The sequence below is a fragment of the Chiloscyllium plagiosum genome, unplaced genomic scaffold, assembly GCF_037043375.1.
Source record: "Chiloscyllium plagiosum isolate Xiang-an unplaced genomic scaffold, Cpla_swu_hap1 HiC_scaffold_49, whole genome shotgun sequence".
Classification (NCBI taxonomy): Eukaryota; Metazoa; Chordata; class Chondrichthyes; order Orectolobiformes; family Hemiscylliidae; genus Chiloscyllium; species Chiloscyllium plagiosum.
Window position 1 is genome coordinate 12,888,243 of NW_028270187.1, and position 13,339 is coordinate 12,901,581.

Consider the following 13,339-nt stretch of genomic DNA (forward strand, 5'->3'; position numbering starts at 1 on the left):
CGGAGTCAGATGGGTCTTTGATTATGTTGGTTGCTTTCCCAACACAGGAGGAAGTATAAATGGAGCCTTTGGATGGAAGGCTGCTTTCAGTGATGGATTGGGCTTTATTCACAACTGACTGTAATTTCTTGTGGTCTTGGGCAGAACAGTAGCCATACCACTCTGTGACACATCCAGATAGGTGGTGCATTGATAAAAATTTGCAGGGATCTTTATAGACACGGTGAATTTCCTTAGCTTCCTGAGGATATCTGCTTGGGGAATATGTTTGGGTAATTGTCAATCTAAGCCTGCCAGTTTCTGCTATGTGAATAGGAGAAGTTAGTTTTTAACAGTCCCTGTCAGGTTTTGCTTTGTGAAAGTTTAGTTAAGAATCCTTCCCAATTAGGGTCAGAATTGTAAATGTGAGTGTACTTATCAATGTTTGCCTGACAAATTTTCTTTTGTGAACATGTGAATATAGTTAGCAATTTTCCCTGGTAGTTTCTGCTCTGTGAATATGAAAATGTAGTTATTAATCTCTAAATGAAAACCAAAAGAACTGCAGATGCTGGAAATCAGAAACAAAATCAAATTTCTGGAAAAGCTCAGCAGGTCTGACAGAGTCTGTGGACAGAAATCAGAGTTAAAATTTCCAGTCCAGTAACCCTTCCTGAGAACTGATGGTAGCCAGGAAATGATTAGTTTTTCTGCCAAAGGTAGGGTATGTTGAAGGGTCAGAGTAACTGGTAGATTGATATAGAATCCAAAGATCATGGTCAGACAAGGAAGGTGACTCACTATTAACAGCGACTGTTAGTGACTTGGTGTATAATAGCAGACTTTGTGATAACAAGGCCTGGTGTGAGAGGTTCTGGGTAATGACATGGGAGAGCTCTAGCCCTAGTTGTAGAACTCAATATTGGGTCCAGAAGGCTGTTGTGTTCCCAACCAGAAAATGAGGTACTATTCTTCCAGCTTGCACTGAGGTTTAGCTGGAGCTCTGCAGCAAGCCTGAGGCAGAGATGTTCATCAGGGGATTGGTGGTGTGTCGAAGTGGCAGGCAAGTGGAAGCTCAGGGTCTTGTTTTCAGAATGTAGGTGTTTGGCAAAGTGAACACCCAATCTACACTCAGTTTCCCCAGAATAGGGAAGACCATGTAGCAGCTAGGAAAATGTGAGTGTGGAGAAAGTGTGTATTCATCAGCACCAGGCTCAGCGTGAGAATGAGATTCATTCACTCTCTGATACTAGATATCAATGTGCTCCTTATTCTTGGTTATTCTGTTTCACAGTGCTAGTGTCATCCAAATTGAAACATGTTACTTTTAGTAACTGCTACTGAACTTCAGTGTTCAAACTTCTGCTACTTGACATGAATGAGGTTCTAGGGGACATAAATTTAAGGTAAAGGGTGGAAGGTATAGGGGAGATGTCAGGGGTGGGTTCTTTACCCAGAGAGTGGTGGGGGCATGGAATGCGCTGCCTGTGGGAGTGGTAGAGTCAGAATCTTTGGTGACCTTTAAGCGGCAATTGGATGGGTACATGGATGGGTGCTTAAGCTAGGACAAATGTTCGGCACAACATCGTGGGCCGAAGGGCCTGTTCTGTGCTGTATTGTTCTATGTTCTATGTTCTAACCATTGCCACTGGAGTCAGCTTCTGTCTGTGAAAGTGGATGTTTTTGTATATCTGTTCATCTCTGGCACTGCACATGTAGTTCAATAATGTCCACAGCCAATGTCCTTTAGCTTTAGTGCCTGTAGGATCCATGGACAACTGAACATGCAACACATTGCAGCAGAAAAGCATCTGTGCTTTTCTTCAGAATCAAGGGGAGAAAAGCAATGGACTTTTGTAATTCCTGTAGTGCAGAGTCTAACCGAGAACAATGGGGATATCAAGGTCTGGTTTTCAGAATGCTATCGATTTTTGCATGGTGACATGTTTTAACCAATGAATTAATGATCAGTATTAACCGAACCCATTTGCGACTAATTGAACACTTCAACTGCATTGCAGCTGACTGACCACAGTGTTCCTTGTACAGGAAAGAGAACTGGCCAATTCTATTTTATTTACCAATGTGGACAAGATCTGGTGCAAGCCGTTAGCAGACTCTTGTGTTGCTCTATGGTAGGGAGGGGAAAATCAAAAGGACTTTTATTTTCCACCATTCTGTGAAGAATAGTTCAATAAATTGAATTTAACAATTTAAATATCAACTCCTGTTGGGGAAAAAAAGCAGCTTGACAAACTGACCAATTTTGGCTTTCTCTTTCATACTGCAAGGCTTTACATAGTAATGATCCAATTCCAATGACTCCTTCAGAAAACTATATCATGATTCCTTGCTTTTTTTTGTACTATAATGAAGGGAGGGTCAAGAGGAATGCAGGGCTCTTCATAGAAAATCAAAACAAATTTTGAAATACATATAGAATAATTTAAAAAAAACGTTGTTGCTGGACAGAAAAATAAAATAACTACGAAATGGAGAATGAGGTTACGATACAGATGGAGATGACAGCTTTTCTGCTGCCATGATAGTTTTATGAAAATGGAATGCTTAGAATTGTTAGCTCAGTCAACTGTTATGTTGTGATAGACCATCTTTGATCAGTCAGACTTAATAATTTGAAGAGACTTATTCTGTGCTGTAAATTTCTTTGACTTGAGATCTGAGAGTAGAAATCAGTTTGAAATGTTTTCTGCTAGTTGCGGTGTATATAGATTTTCATTACTTTTAAATGTTGGAATGAGTATTTCAGGATGGCATACAAATTTGTCACAATTGTACATCAGTCAGTAGCTGTGTGTGAGAGACTGGTGTGTGTGCATATGTATGCAAGCACACATAAGAGGGTGGGTTGGAGATGGTGGTTGTGTATACATCAGGCTATGGCTCAGAGGTTCATTTGGAATTTACACTGTTTAGTTGTGCCTTTCACATAGGACTTCTATTTATCAAAAGATTAATTTTGTCCTTCTCAGGTACTGATAATGCCAAAGTTTCCTCCTATATCTTCAGAAATCCTTGCTGTAACAATGTAACAGAACGATCTGTTTGTTCACCTTGACTGTAACTTTAAAATTGCCTTCATTACAGGTGGAGTTAATACAGTTCCTGAATGTTTATTTCCTAAGAGGATACACTCTATCCCTCTTCTGATGTTGCAAATAATAATTGACTAAGCATCATGGCATTTATTGGAACTGAGCTGTTGTGCATTGAGTAGAGGGAGAAATCAAAAAATATATTGCATCAGTTGTGTTTGACTCTTGGCTTGAATGTATACTTCTTCCCGCTGTCTCCCTCAGCAGACCCCCACACAGCCCGAGAAAGGCCTCTCCCCCCGCCCGCCCCCGCCCTTACATACAGCCCCCGGTTCTCCCCGAACTCACCCCGAATCAATCCCGGTCTCGGAGCCCCCTCTGTGTCCCAGGCTCCCATCCCGATGTGCTGCTGGAAGGAGCCTGCTGTTCCCTCGCTTCCCTGGGCGCTGATCTCTCCATTGCGGTCTGTTTCAAACAAACCTCTTGCATTCACTGCATTGGAGGAAGGGCAGCATCGCGCATGCGCCTAAGGATGCAGGAATAAATCATTCACATTAAACTGTGACAGCAGCGGTGATAAATCCAGCGCAATATTGGGGATTGGGATTAAAGTACAAATATTACTTCCAAAAAAAAGGAATGTTTTCTCTCGAGCAGAGATGACTGCGGTGGAACACATGATTGAAGTATAAACGATTTATGAGGCGTGTGGGACAGGGTGAATAGAGAGAAGTTGTTCCCTTGTTTGAGCGAGCAATCACAAGTGGTGCTTAGGTAATGATATGGTGAGGGTAAGGATTCTCGCTATGGTGAAGGGTTAGATGTAAAGATATTGAGGGAATTTCAGAAAAATCTTTTCACTCAGCAAATGGTAGAAATCTGGAAGACACTGCATGCGAAGGTGGTGGAGGCCAGAAACCTTAACCTTTAAAAAGTATTTGGATGAGCACTTCAAATGTCAGTTCCCGAGCCACCATTCACGGTGGGATATGAACGGTGAATATCTCCCCAGGCAAACCAAAAAGAAACGTGTCTCCGTCTTTGAGTACTAGGAGCAGATGCATCTTACGATTGGCGGTCCATGCCTTTAGTTCTATATCTAAGTAGACTCGAACCTGGGTCTATGGCGTTGTTTTCTCCGATTTCAAATTACGGTAAATGAGGCTTTCTGCTGTCAGTGAGAGATTATCAAAATGAACCGAGATCAAACCAGAGCAGCTGCAGGACTGGGATGGCAAATGTGGAGCTTTTGCTGATGTCAGAACTAGTGCAAAAAGGCTGGGCGACATTAAAATATTGTCTAAAGACGATTATTGAGCTCAGCCAGAAGAACGTTCTGTACTGTTTAATCAACATATCGGAGTGCTTTCAAAATGTGAAATGAAGAGATTAATTGCAGATTGCAGTTCTTGGCGCTTGCTTTTGTTTCTGCCAGTTCTTCAGGTCCAGAAAAGAGAAAAATGTAGAAAGAGATAGATGCAGTTAGGCAAATGGATGAGCGAGAGAGAGATTGTCTAAAGTATATATTTATAACCTAATGAACAAGTATTGATGAATTCCCCTCTGATCAAGGTTCTCCTTTTTTATACATCATTTTTCTATGTAAAACGTACTCCGTTATTTGTGAAATGGCGGGCTTTTCAAATTGGAAGGAAAGGTGTTGATGATTTGGCGCTGGCTTCAAGAGTAGAGAATATGCCCTCTCTTCTCCCTGCCTCTCGGGAGCATGTTAAACACCGGTGATTTTTTTTCTTTCTGTTTGCTGCTATTTGCTCAAGTCACTCTCTAATATTTTATTATTCTGGGAGCGACAAGCCCCGGTTGGGGTGTGAGCCCTGAGTGTCACCACTAGGAAACAAAAGAAGTGCTCCTTTTCTTACAGATGATTTGGCGCCATGTTTCCGCGCCAGCTTTCTCAGCAATGATGATGTAGTTACAGCTGGTGGGAACACCAAGGGAGACAGTGAGGAGAGAGAGGATTTAATCCGGAATTAATACTGCACTACTATAATGAAGCATGTGAAAATTACATAACATTCACAGCACCGTATATTCTAGTCACTGCCGCTTGTGCGATCTGTGTCTTCAACTAACTCAAAGATCAGCAAGGCGGCCTTTTTATGGAGCCACAGAAAATGGGGGAAATACTAAATGAATATTTTGCATCAGTATTTACTGTGGAAAAGGATATGGAAGATATAGACTGTCGGGAAATAGATGGTGACATCTTGCAAAATGTCCAGATTACAGAGTAGGAAGTGTTGGATGTCTTGAAATGGTTAAAAGTGGATAAATCCCCAGGACCTGATCAGGTGTACCCAAGAACTCTGTGGGAAGCTAGAGAAGTGATTTCTGGGCCTCTTGCTGAGATATTTGTATCGTCGATAGTTACAGATGAGGTGCCAGAAGACTGGAGGTTGGCAAAGGTGGTGCCACTGTTTAAGAAGGGCGGGAAAGGCAAGCCAGGTAAGTGTAGACTGGTGAGCCTGACCTCAGTGGTGGGCAAGTTGTTGTAGGGAATCCGAAGACCCCTCGGAATCCTAGTAGCACACAAACCCACCAACACTCAAACAAAAACGAACAAACTTAAAAGACCCAGTACAACCCATGGACAAAACCAATGTCATCTACAAAATTCCATGCAAGGACTGCCACAAACACTACGTAGGAAAAACAGGAAGAAAGTTAGCCACCAGGATACACAAACACCAGCTAGCCACAAAAAAAAAACACGACCCTCTCTCCCTTGTAGCCCTACACACGTAAGAAGAAAAAACACCATTTCGACTGGGACAACACATCTATCCTGGGACAGACTAAGCAAAGACATGCCAGAGAATTCCTAGAGGCCTGGCACTCCAACCACAACGCCATAAACAAATGCATAGATCTCGATGCCATCTATCAACCCCTCAGAAAACGAACAGGAAATGACATCACCACAAACCCCAGGAACCCCATCCAGGAGAAAGATATAAATCGGAAGCAGGAGACAACAGCTTCGCTTCACTTGGAGTTCGCCACTGATGGTGTTACCTAGCCAGGTAATGAAACGTCTGGATATCAAACCTACAGCTCAGTGAGCAAACCTACATCCTCAACCTGAGCTACACACCTTCACAAACCTTGCAAAAAGCAAGATTACATCTCATGGAATACAGGGAGAACTAGTCACTTGGATACAGAACTGGCTCAAAGGTAGAAGACAGAGGGTGGTGGTGGAGGGTTGTTTTTCAGACTGGAGGCCTGTGACCAGTGAAGTGTCACAAGGATCGGTGCTGGGCCCTCTACTTTTTGTCATTTACATAAATGATTTGGATGAGAGCATAAGTAGTACAGTTAGTAAGTTTGCAGATGACGCCAAAATTGGAGGTGTAGTGGACAGCAAAGAGGGTTACCTCAGATTAGAACAGGATCTGGACCAGATGGGCCAATGGGCTGAGAAGTGGTTGATGGAGTTTACTTCAGATAAATGTGAGGTGCTGCATTTTGGGAAAGCAAATCTTAGCAGGAGTTATACACTGAATGGTAAGGTCCTAGGGTGTGTTGCTGAACAGAGACCTTGGATTGCAGGTTCATAGCTCCTTGAAAGTGGAATCGCAGGTAGATAGGATAGCGAAGAAGGCGTTTGGTATGCTTTCCTTTATTGGTCAGAGTATTGAGTATAGGAGTTGGGAGCTCATGTTGCAGCTGTACAGGACATTGGTCAGGCCACTGTTGGAATATTGTGTGCAATTCTGGTCTCCCTCCTATCGGAAAGATGTGAAACTTGAAAGGTTCAGAGAAAATTTGCAAGGATGTTGGCAGGGTTGGAGGATCTGAGCTACAGGGGGAGGCTGAACAGGCTGGGGCTGTTTACCCTGGAGCATTGAGGGCTGACCTTATAGAGCTTTGCAAAATTATGAGGGACATGGATAGGATAAATAGGTAAAGTATTTTCCCTGGGGTCGGGGAGTCCAGAACTAGACATTGGTTGAGGGTGAGAGGGGAAAGAGACCTAAGGGGCAACTTTTTTTTCATGCAGAGGGTGTTACGTGTAATAAATGAGCTGCCAGAGGATGTGGTGGAGGCTGGTACAATTGCAACATTTAAGAGGCATTTGGATGGGTATATGAATAGGAAGGGATTGGAGGAATATGGGCCAGGTGCTGGGAGATGGGACTAGATTGGGTTGGGATATCTGGTCGGCATGGACAGGTTGGACCGAGGCTCTTTTTCTATGCTGTACATCTCTATGACGCTAACTCTTCTGAACTGCATTACTGACGCCATGGTCCGCCCCCCTTTAATATTATCCAAAACCATATTCCAACGACTGCGATCGCTTCCCGCTCTCTCTGGGTGGTTCAGTGGCTCTGAAAAGAGCCGTGTTTTACTCTCTCTCTCGGGGTGAATGTGCAGGGCCGGCTATGCTCCGTTTAGGCGCGCTCCCCGCGGATCCGGCGGGCCAGCTGGATGTCTTTGGGCATGATGGTGACCCGCTTGGCGTGGATGGCACACAGATTGGTGTCCTCAAACAGTCCCACCAGGTAAGCCTCGCTGGCCTCCTGCAGGGCCATCACCGCCGAGCTCTGGAAGCGCAGGTCGGTCTTGAAGTCCTGAGCGATCTCTCGCACCAGGCGCTGGAAGGGCAGTTTGCGGATCAGCAGCTCGGTGGATTTCTGGTAGCGGCGGATCTCCCGCAGAGCCACCGTGCCGGGCCTGTAGCGATGAGGCTTCTTCACTCCGCCCGTGGCCGGAGCGCTCTTGCGGGCAGCTTTGGTCGCCAGCTGCTTGCGGGGAGCTTTCCCTCCGGTGGATTTGCGCGCTGTCTGCTTGGTCCGAGCCATTCTCCTCAACTCGCAGTTACACACAGACACAGGCTGCTGCTGTCAATGCTGAGGCTGCTGCGGTGCTCCCTGTTTAAGGGAACGGAGAGCCCGCCCTAGAGCTGGGATTGGATACAGCCCTGTCCCTCAGCCCACAGAGAAACAGCTCCGGATGACACAGAAAAGGCAGGAAAAGAATTGTTGGAGTCTGATTGGTTCACTGGAAATGACAGTTGCTCAATTTCAAATTGCCCGCTGAATTCACCCTCACAAACCTCGCGATTAAAGTAACCATTAAAACGCAAAAACGCCATCCGTCCGCAACTAAGATAAAATTTAATATTTTATAGTAACTCTTTAAAACCTAGTTAGCAGTCAGCGTGTTCATTGCCCGATCTGTCTGTAACAGGCAGGAGGAAAGGCGGGGTTTAAAACAGCCCAGACAAACTGAACAACCGAACTTGTGCCGGCCGTGAATCAATCTAAACAACCCCGCCAATTTAAACAACTTAAAAGCAATAAAAGGACAGAATCTCACTTTATGATTAAATTACCCACAGTGTGGAGACAGGCCCTTCGGCCCAACAAGTCCACACCGACCCTCCGAAGAGCAACCCCACCCAAACCAATTCCCCTACATTTACCCCTGACTAATCCACCTTACACTATGGGCAATTTAGCACAGCCAATTCACCTGACCTGCACATCTTTGGACTGTGGGAGGAAACCCACGCAGGCACGGGGAGAATGAGCAAACTCCACACAGGCGTCCCTGGCGCTGTATGGCGGCAGTGCTAACCTCTGAGCCATCGTGCCGCCCCTGGGATTTTTTATTACCCCCAGAATGTAATTAGCCCCGAAGGCAATGTGGAATTGCTACCTGAACTGTCTGTAACAGGCAGATGGAAGGAACACGCAATGAAAACATCCGCAGGGTCTCAGAATCAAAACTGAACAAAGTAACATTCCTGAACGGGTCAATGAAATAAAAATACTACAATGTGTCACTCAGTAGTTATAAGTAACGAAGTGAAACAACCAGATGGATATCAATAAACCCTCCCTATATGATACCTTCCCCATTCACATGCTATGGTTTACGAGAGCGGAGACCTGAGTGTATATTTGAGTTATTCAGATCAATTAATATTTAAGGTAGGTCTGCGCTCATGCGTCGGGACGGGGAACATTTGATCCGGGCTCAGCTCTTTCCTGAGAGATGTGGGTGGCTCTGATAAGAGCCTTTGGTTTCAGATGGTTACAGATTACACTGACGGGTTCATTTTTTTGCTGCTGTCTTGATCACTTTCGCTTTGGGCTTGGCCTTGCTTTTAGCCGGTTTGCTGAGGGGTTTGGGGGCTTTAGGGCTCTTGGCCTTTTTCACCTTCTTCACGGGAGTCCGTTTCTTTGGCGCTGCTTTGCTCACCGCTTTCTTTGGCGGTGCCGTCTTCTTGCCGCTCGCTTTCTTGGCTGGGGATTTCTTGCCGCTCGCTTTCTTGGCTGGGGATTTCTTGGTTGTCGCTTTCTTGGCTGGGGATTTCTTGACTGTCGCTTTCTTGGCCTGGGATTTCTTGGCTATCGCCTTCTTGGACGGTGATTTCTTCACGGCCGGTTTCTTGGCGGCCGCTGATGTTCCCGCCTTCTTTCCCGTTTTTGCCTTGACTGGATTCTTTGGGAGTTTGAAGGAGCCGGAGACGCCCTGGCCCTTGACCAGAACAAGGGAGCCGTTCGCCAGGCACCTCCTGATACTCATCTTGATCTGTGCGTTTCGCTTTCCCACATCGATCCCGCTTCTCTCCAGCGCCTTCTTTATAGCGGACAGAGACGCCCCTCTGCGATCCTTGATATCCCCGACACCCTTCAGAATCAGCTCTCCCAACCCGGGACCGGGTGTTTTCTTCCTAGGAGCCGCCGCCTTCTTCTTGGGAGCCTTGGCTTTGGTGGGAGCGGAGGCTGGAGGAGCCGTTTCGGCGGCTGCACTGTCGCTCATGTTGAGAACTCTGCGCTGAATCTCTCTCTGGGACAGTCTGAACTCGGTCAGCAATGAAGCTACTGGGGGCGGCACTGAGCAACTTCAAGGCAGCGAGCGGACGGCGCAGGGACAACCTGCCGTTAGCTCCCTGCTCCTGCTGCTTCTCTGTGTTTCTCTAACGACCTAAACTCTCCGATTCCTCTGAAATTCCGCATATCCAGAGAGTCAGGCTCGATCGCTCCTGACCCAGACAAGGGAAGGTTTGCGACTGAAAAGTTTTCACTCGAATAGATGGCTCCTCTGTCGAGTTAAACGCGTTTTGCTGCCGCACAGATCGATCCCTTTGAGCTGAACGCTGACATTGTCGGTACTTTTAGACTGAAATCTTGAAATCAACAAATACATTGTCTTAAATTCTATCTTTGGGGTCTAGTGGGGGAGCCGGGGAATAAGTTGAATTGAAAATGTTTTTGATTTTCACAAGAGAGACCCAGAAATATCATAATATTCGCGGACACACAAACACAGTTAGGTTCGACTAACCGTCCGCCCTTTTCCGACAGCCTCTCTGACACAATATTCACATTCACACAGTCACACGCCAGAAATATCACCAATTGTAAGTGTGGAAGGACAGAATGTCTCCTCCTTTCAGCCTTTGCTGCGGTGTCCAGGGAGTTAGTTGTAGTTTTTCTCCTCAGTAACTGTTACACTCTCATCAGCTCTACTGTTTACATCCTCAAAGATGGCCAGTCAGTTTGTCAAGCTTAGAAGACAGAACAGTGTGCACTGGAACAGGCCCTTCATGTCCATGCTGATTCTAGCAGATCCTGAATACTGTTTTGTCAAATGCTTCGCAATTGAAGCTTTCATTTTGATTTTTTTCCCTGAGGCTGACTGGTCTATAGTTCACAATTTTATATCTACGTCCCTTTTTCATTGGATTGCTTACACAAGCTAGCCCCCAATCTGTGTAAGTTATTGCAGAGCTTATAGAATCTTGGAACATGACCATCACTGCATCCAGTATTACTCAGCCCATTACATTAAATACTCTGGGACGTAGATAATCAAGGCCTGGTGTTTCCCAACCTTCAATCCTATCCACTGTCCCAACATCATTTCCCAAATAATACTGATTTGGTTCAGTTCTTCCCTCTCACTAAACTCACCAATATCATCACTGTGTTAGTTGTGTGAACATTTGTAAACAGAGAACAAATAGTATGTTAGTGATTTTTGAGACATTTTCATTCCCCATTTTGAACTCCCCTCTTTAATGTTGTAAGTGGCATGTGGTCCTCTTTGCCAGTCTATTTATGTTCATTTCTCTCTTTACACATTTATTAGTGTTTTAGCAGTTTTCTTTAAATGGTTTCCACAACATTACTTTTGTTTCATTTGTTCTTTGTTAGTTAAATCCCCTTTTACAGTCATTTGCTGAATCTGGATCTGTCTGCAGCCTTCCCGCTTCACTATATTTCTTCCCAAATTCTAGGCCTTTTCTTTGGACCAAAAACTATCTTAAATAGTCATTTCAAGTTTCACAACATTCTTTTTATAGAAGAGAGGCCAGAATTGCACATAATATTCCAAAAGTGTACACCCATAACATGTTCTCTTAAGTCACATACTCAATGCTCTGATTAGTAAAGGAAAACATATCAAATGCCTTCTTTGCTATCCTATCTAACTGTAACTCCACGTTCAAGCAACAACAAACCTGCATTCCAACGTCTGTTTGTTCAAGAACACTCCACAGGACCTTAATATTAAGTGTGTAAGTCCTGCCTGATTTGCCTTTCCAAATTGCAGCACCTCATATTGATTTAAATTGAACTTAATATGCCACTCCTGGGTCCAGTGGCCCATCTGATCGAGATTCTGCTGTATTCTGAGGTAGCCTTCTTTGCTGTTTAGTACACCTACAATTTTTGTGTAATCTGCAAACTTACTAACAATACCTGCAACCTCACATCCAAATCATTCATAATAATGTGGAGGTGCCGGTGCTGGACTGGGGTGGTCAAAGTTAAAAATGATACTCCACCGGGTTATAGTCCAACAGGTTTATTTGGAAGTACAGACACCTGATGGAGGAGCAGCAGTCTGAAAGTTTGTACTTCTAAATAAACCTGTTGGAATATAACCTGGTGTTCTGTCATTTTTTTAACTAAAATCATTTATATAAATGATGAAAAGCAGTGGAGTCAGCAGTGATCCTTGTAGCACATCACTTGTCACAGGACTCCAGTCTGAAAAGCATCCCTCCACCACCACCCTCTGTCTTCTACCTTCAAACAAGTTGTGTATCCAAATGGCTAGTTCTCCCTGTATTCCATGTGATCCAATCTTGCGAACGAATTTCCCATGGGGAGCTTTGTCAAATGCCTTACTGAAGGCCCTATAGATCACATCCATCACGTTGCCCTCATCAGTCCTCTTCCTTACCAATTCAAAAAAACTCAGTTGAGTTAGTGATACATGACTTCCCATGCAGAAAGCCATGTTGACTACCCCTCATCAATCCTGGCCTTTCAGAAAGATGTAATCCTGTCTCTCACAATTCCCTCAACTGTTTGCCTACCGTTGATGTTATGCTCACTGTTCAATAGTTCCCTGGCTTTTCCTTACCACCTTTCTTAAATAGTGGCACCACATTATCCAGCCTCCAGTCTTTTTGCACTTCATCTGTGACGATGGATGATACAAATATCTCCAGCAAGGGGCCCAACAATCACTTCCCTAGCTTATCATCATGTTCCAGGTCCACCTGATCGGGTGCTCGTGCTTTATCCACCTTTTCTGTTTAAAATCATCCAGCAGCACCTCCTCTGTATTATGAACATTTTTAAAGATGTCACTATTTGTTTCCCCACGTTCTATATCTTCCATTTCCTTCTCCTCAGTAAGCACTCGCTTAGTATCTCTCACTTTTTCCTTCCCTTCCACACATAGGCTGCCTTGCTAATCTTTGCTGGGCCCTCTTCTTTCCCTGGTTACCATTTTGACCTTCATGTATTTATAAAATTTATTTGAATTCTCCTTAACACTATTTGCCAAAGCTATGTTACGTCCCTTTTTTGCTCTTCTCATTTCCTTCTTAAGTATATCCCTACTGCTTTTATACTCTTCGAAGGATTCACTCAACCTCTGCTGTATTTAACTAACATATGCTTCCTTCTTATTTGGACCAAAACCTCAACTTCTTTTCTTATGCAGCATTTCCTACACCTACCAGTCATGCCTTTCACATGAACAGGAACATACTGTCTCTGTACCCTCATTGTCTCATTTTTGAAGGCCTTCCATTTTTCAGCCATCACTTTGCCTGTGAACATCTGTCCTCAGTCAACTTTTGAAAGTTTTTGCACAATACTCTCAAAATTGGCCTTCCTCCAAATTAGAAATTTAACTTTTAGATTTGGTCGATCCTTTTCCATCAGAGTTTTAAAACTAATAAAATTATGGTGGTTGGCCCCAAAGTGCTCCCCGACTGAAAGATCATTATATCACAAGAGTAG

General features: G+C 44.4%; 1 protein-coding gene, 1 long non-coding RNA gene and 1 pseudogene across 2 annotated transcripts in view; all 3 read right to left on the bottom strand.

Annotated features, from left to right (window-relative positions):
• The window catches only part of LOC148135595 (uncharacterized), a 134,093-nt gene extending 130,576 nt beyond the window's left edge, over nt 1-3,517 (bottom strand). Inside the window, exon 1 of the long non-coding RNA XR_015754997.1 lies at nt 3,384-3,517. This is a non-coding gene — a long non-coding RNA (uncharacterized LOC148135595). The remainder of the gene's footprint in view (nt 1-3,383) is intronic.
• A 3,777-nt stretch (nt 3,518-7,294) lies between these two features.
• Nucleotides 7,295-7,897, bottom strand: LOC122544490 (histone H3-like; annotated as a pseudogene).
• A 672-nt stretch (nt 7,898-8,569) lies between these two features.
• LOC148135598 (histone H1-like) lies at nt 8,570-9,833 on the bottom strand. The gene has a single exon (XM_087984789.1). The coding sequence runs from the start codon at nt 9,831-9,833 to the stop codon at nt 9,123-9,125; it is 711 nt and encodes a 236-aa protein (XP_087840915.1). The 3' UTR covers nt 8,570-9,122.
• Nucleotides 9,834-13,339: the final 3,506 nt, after the last annotated feature.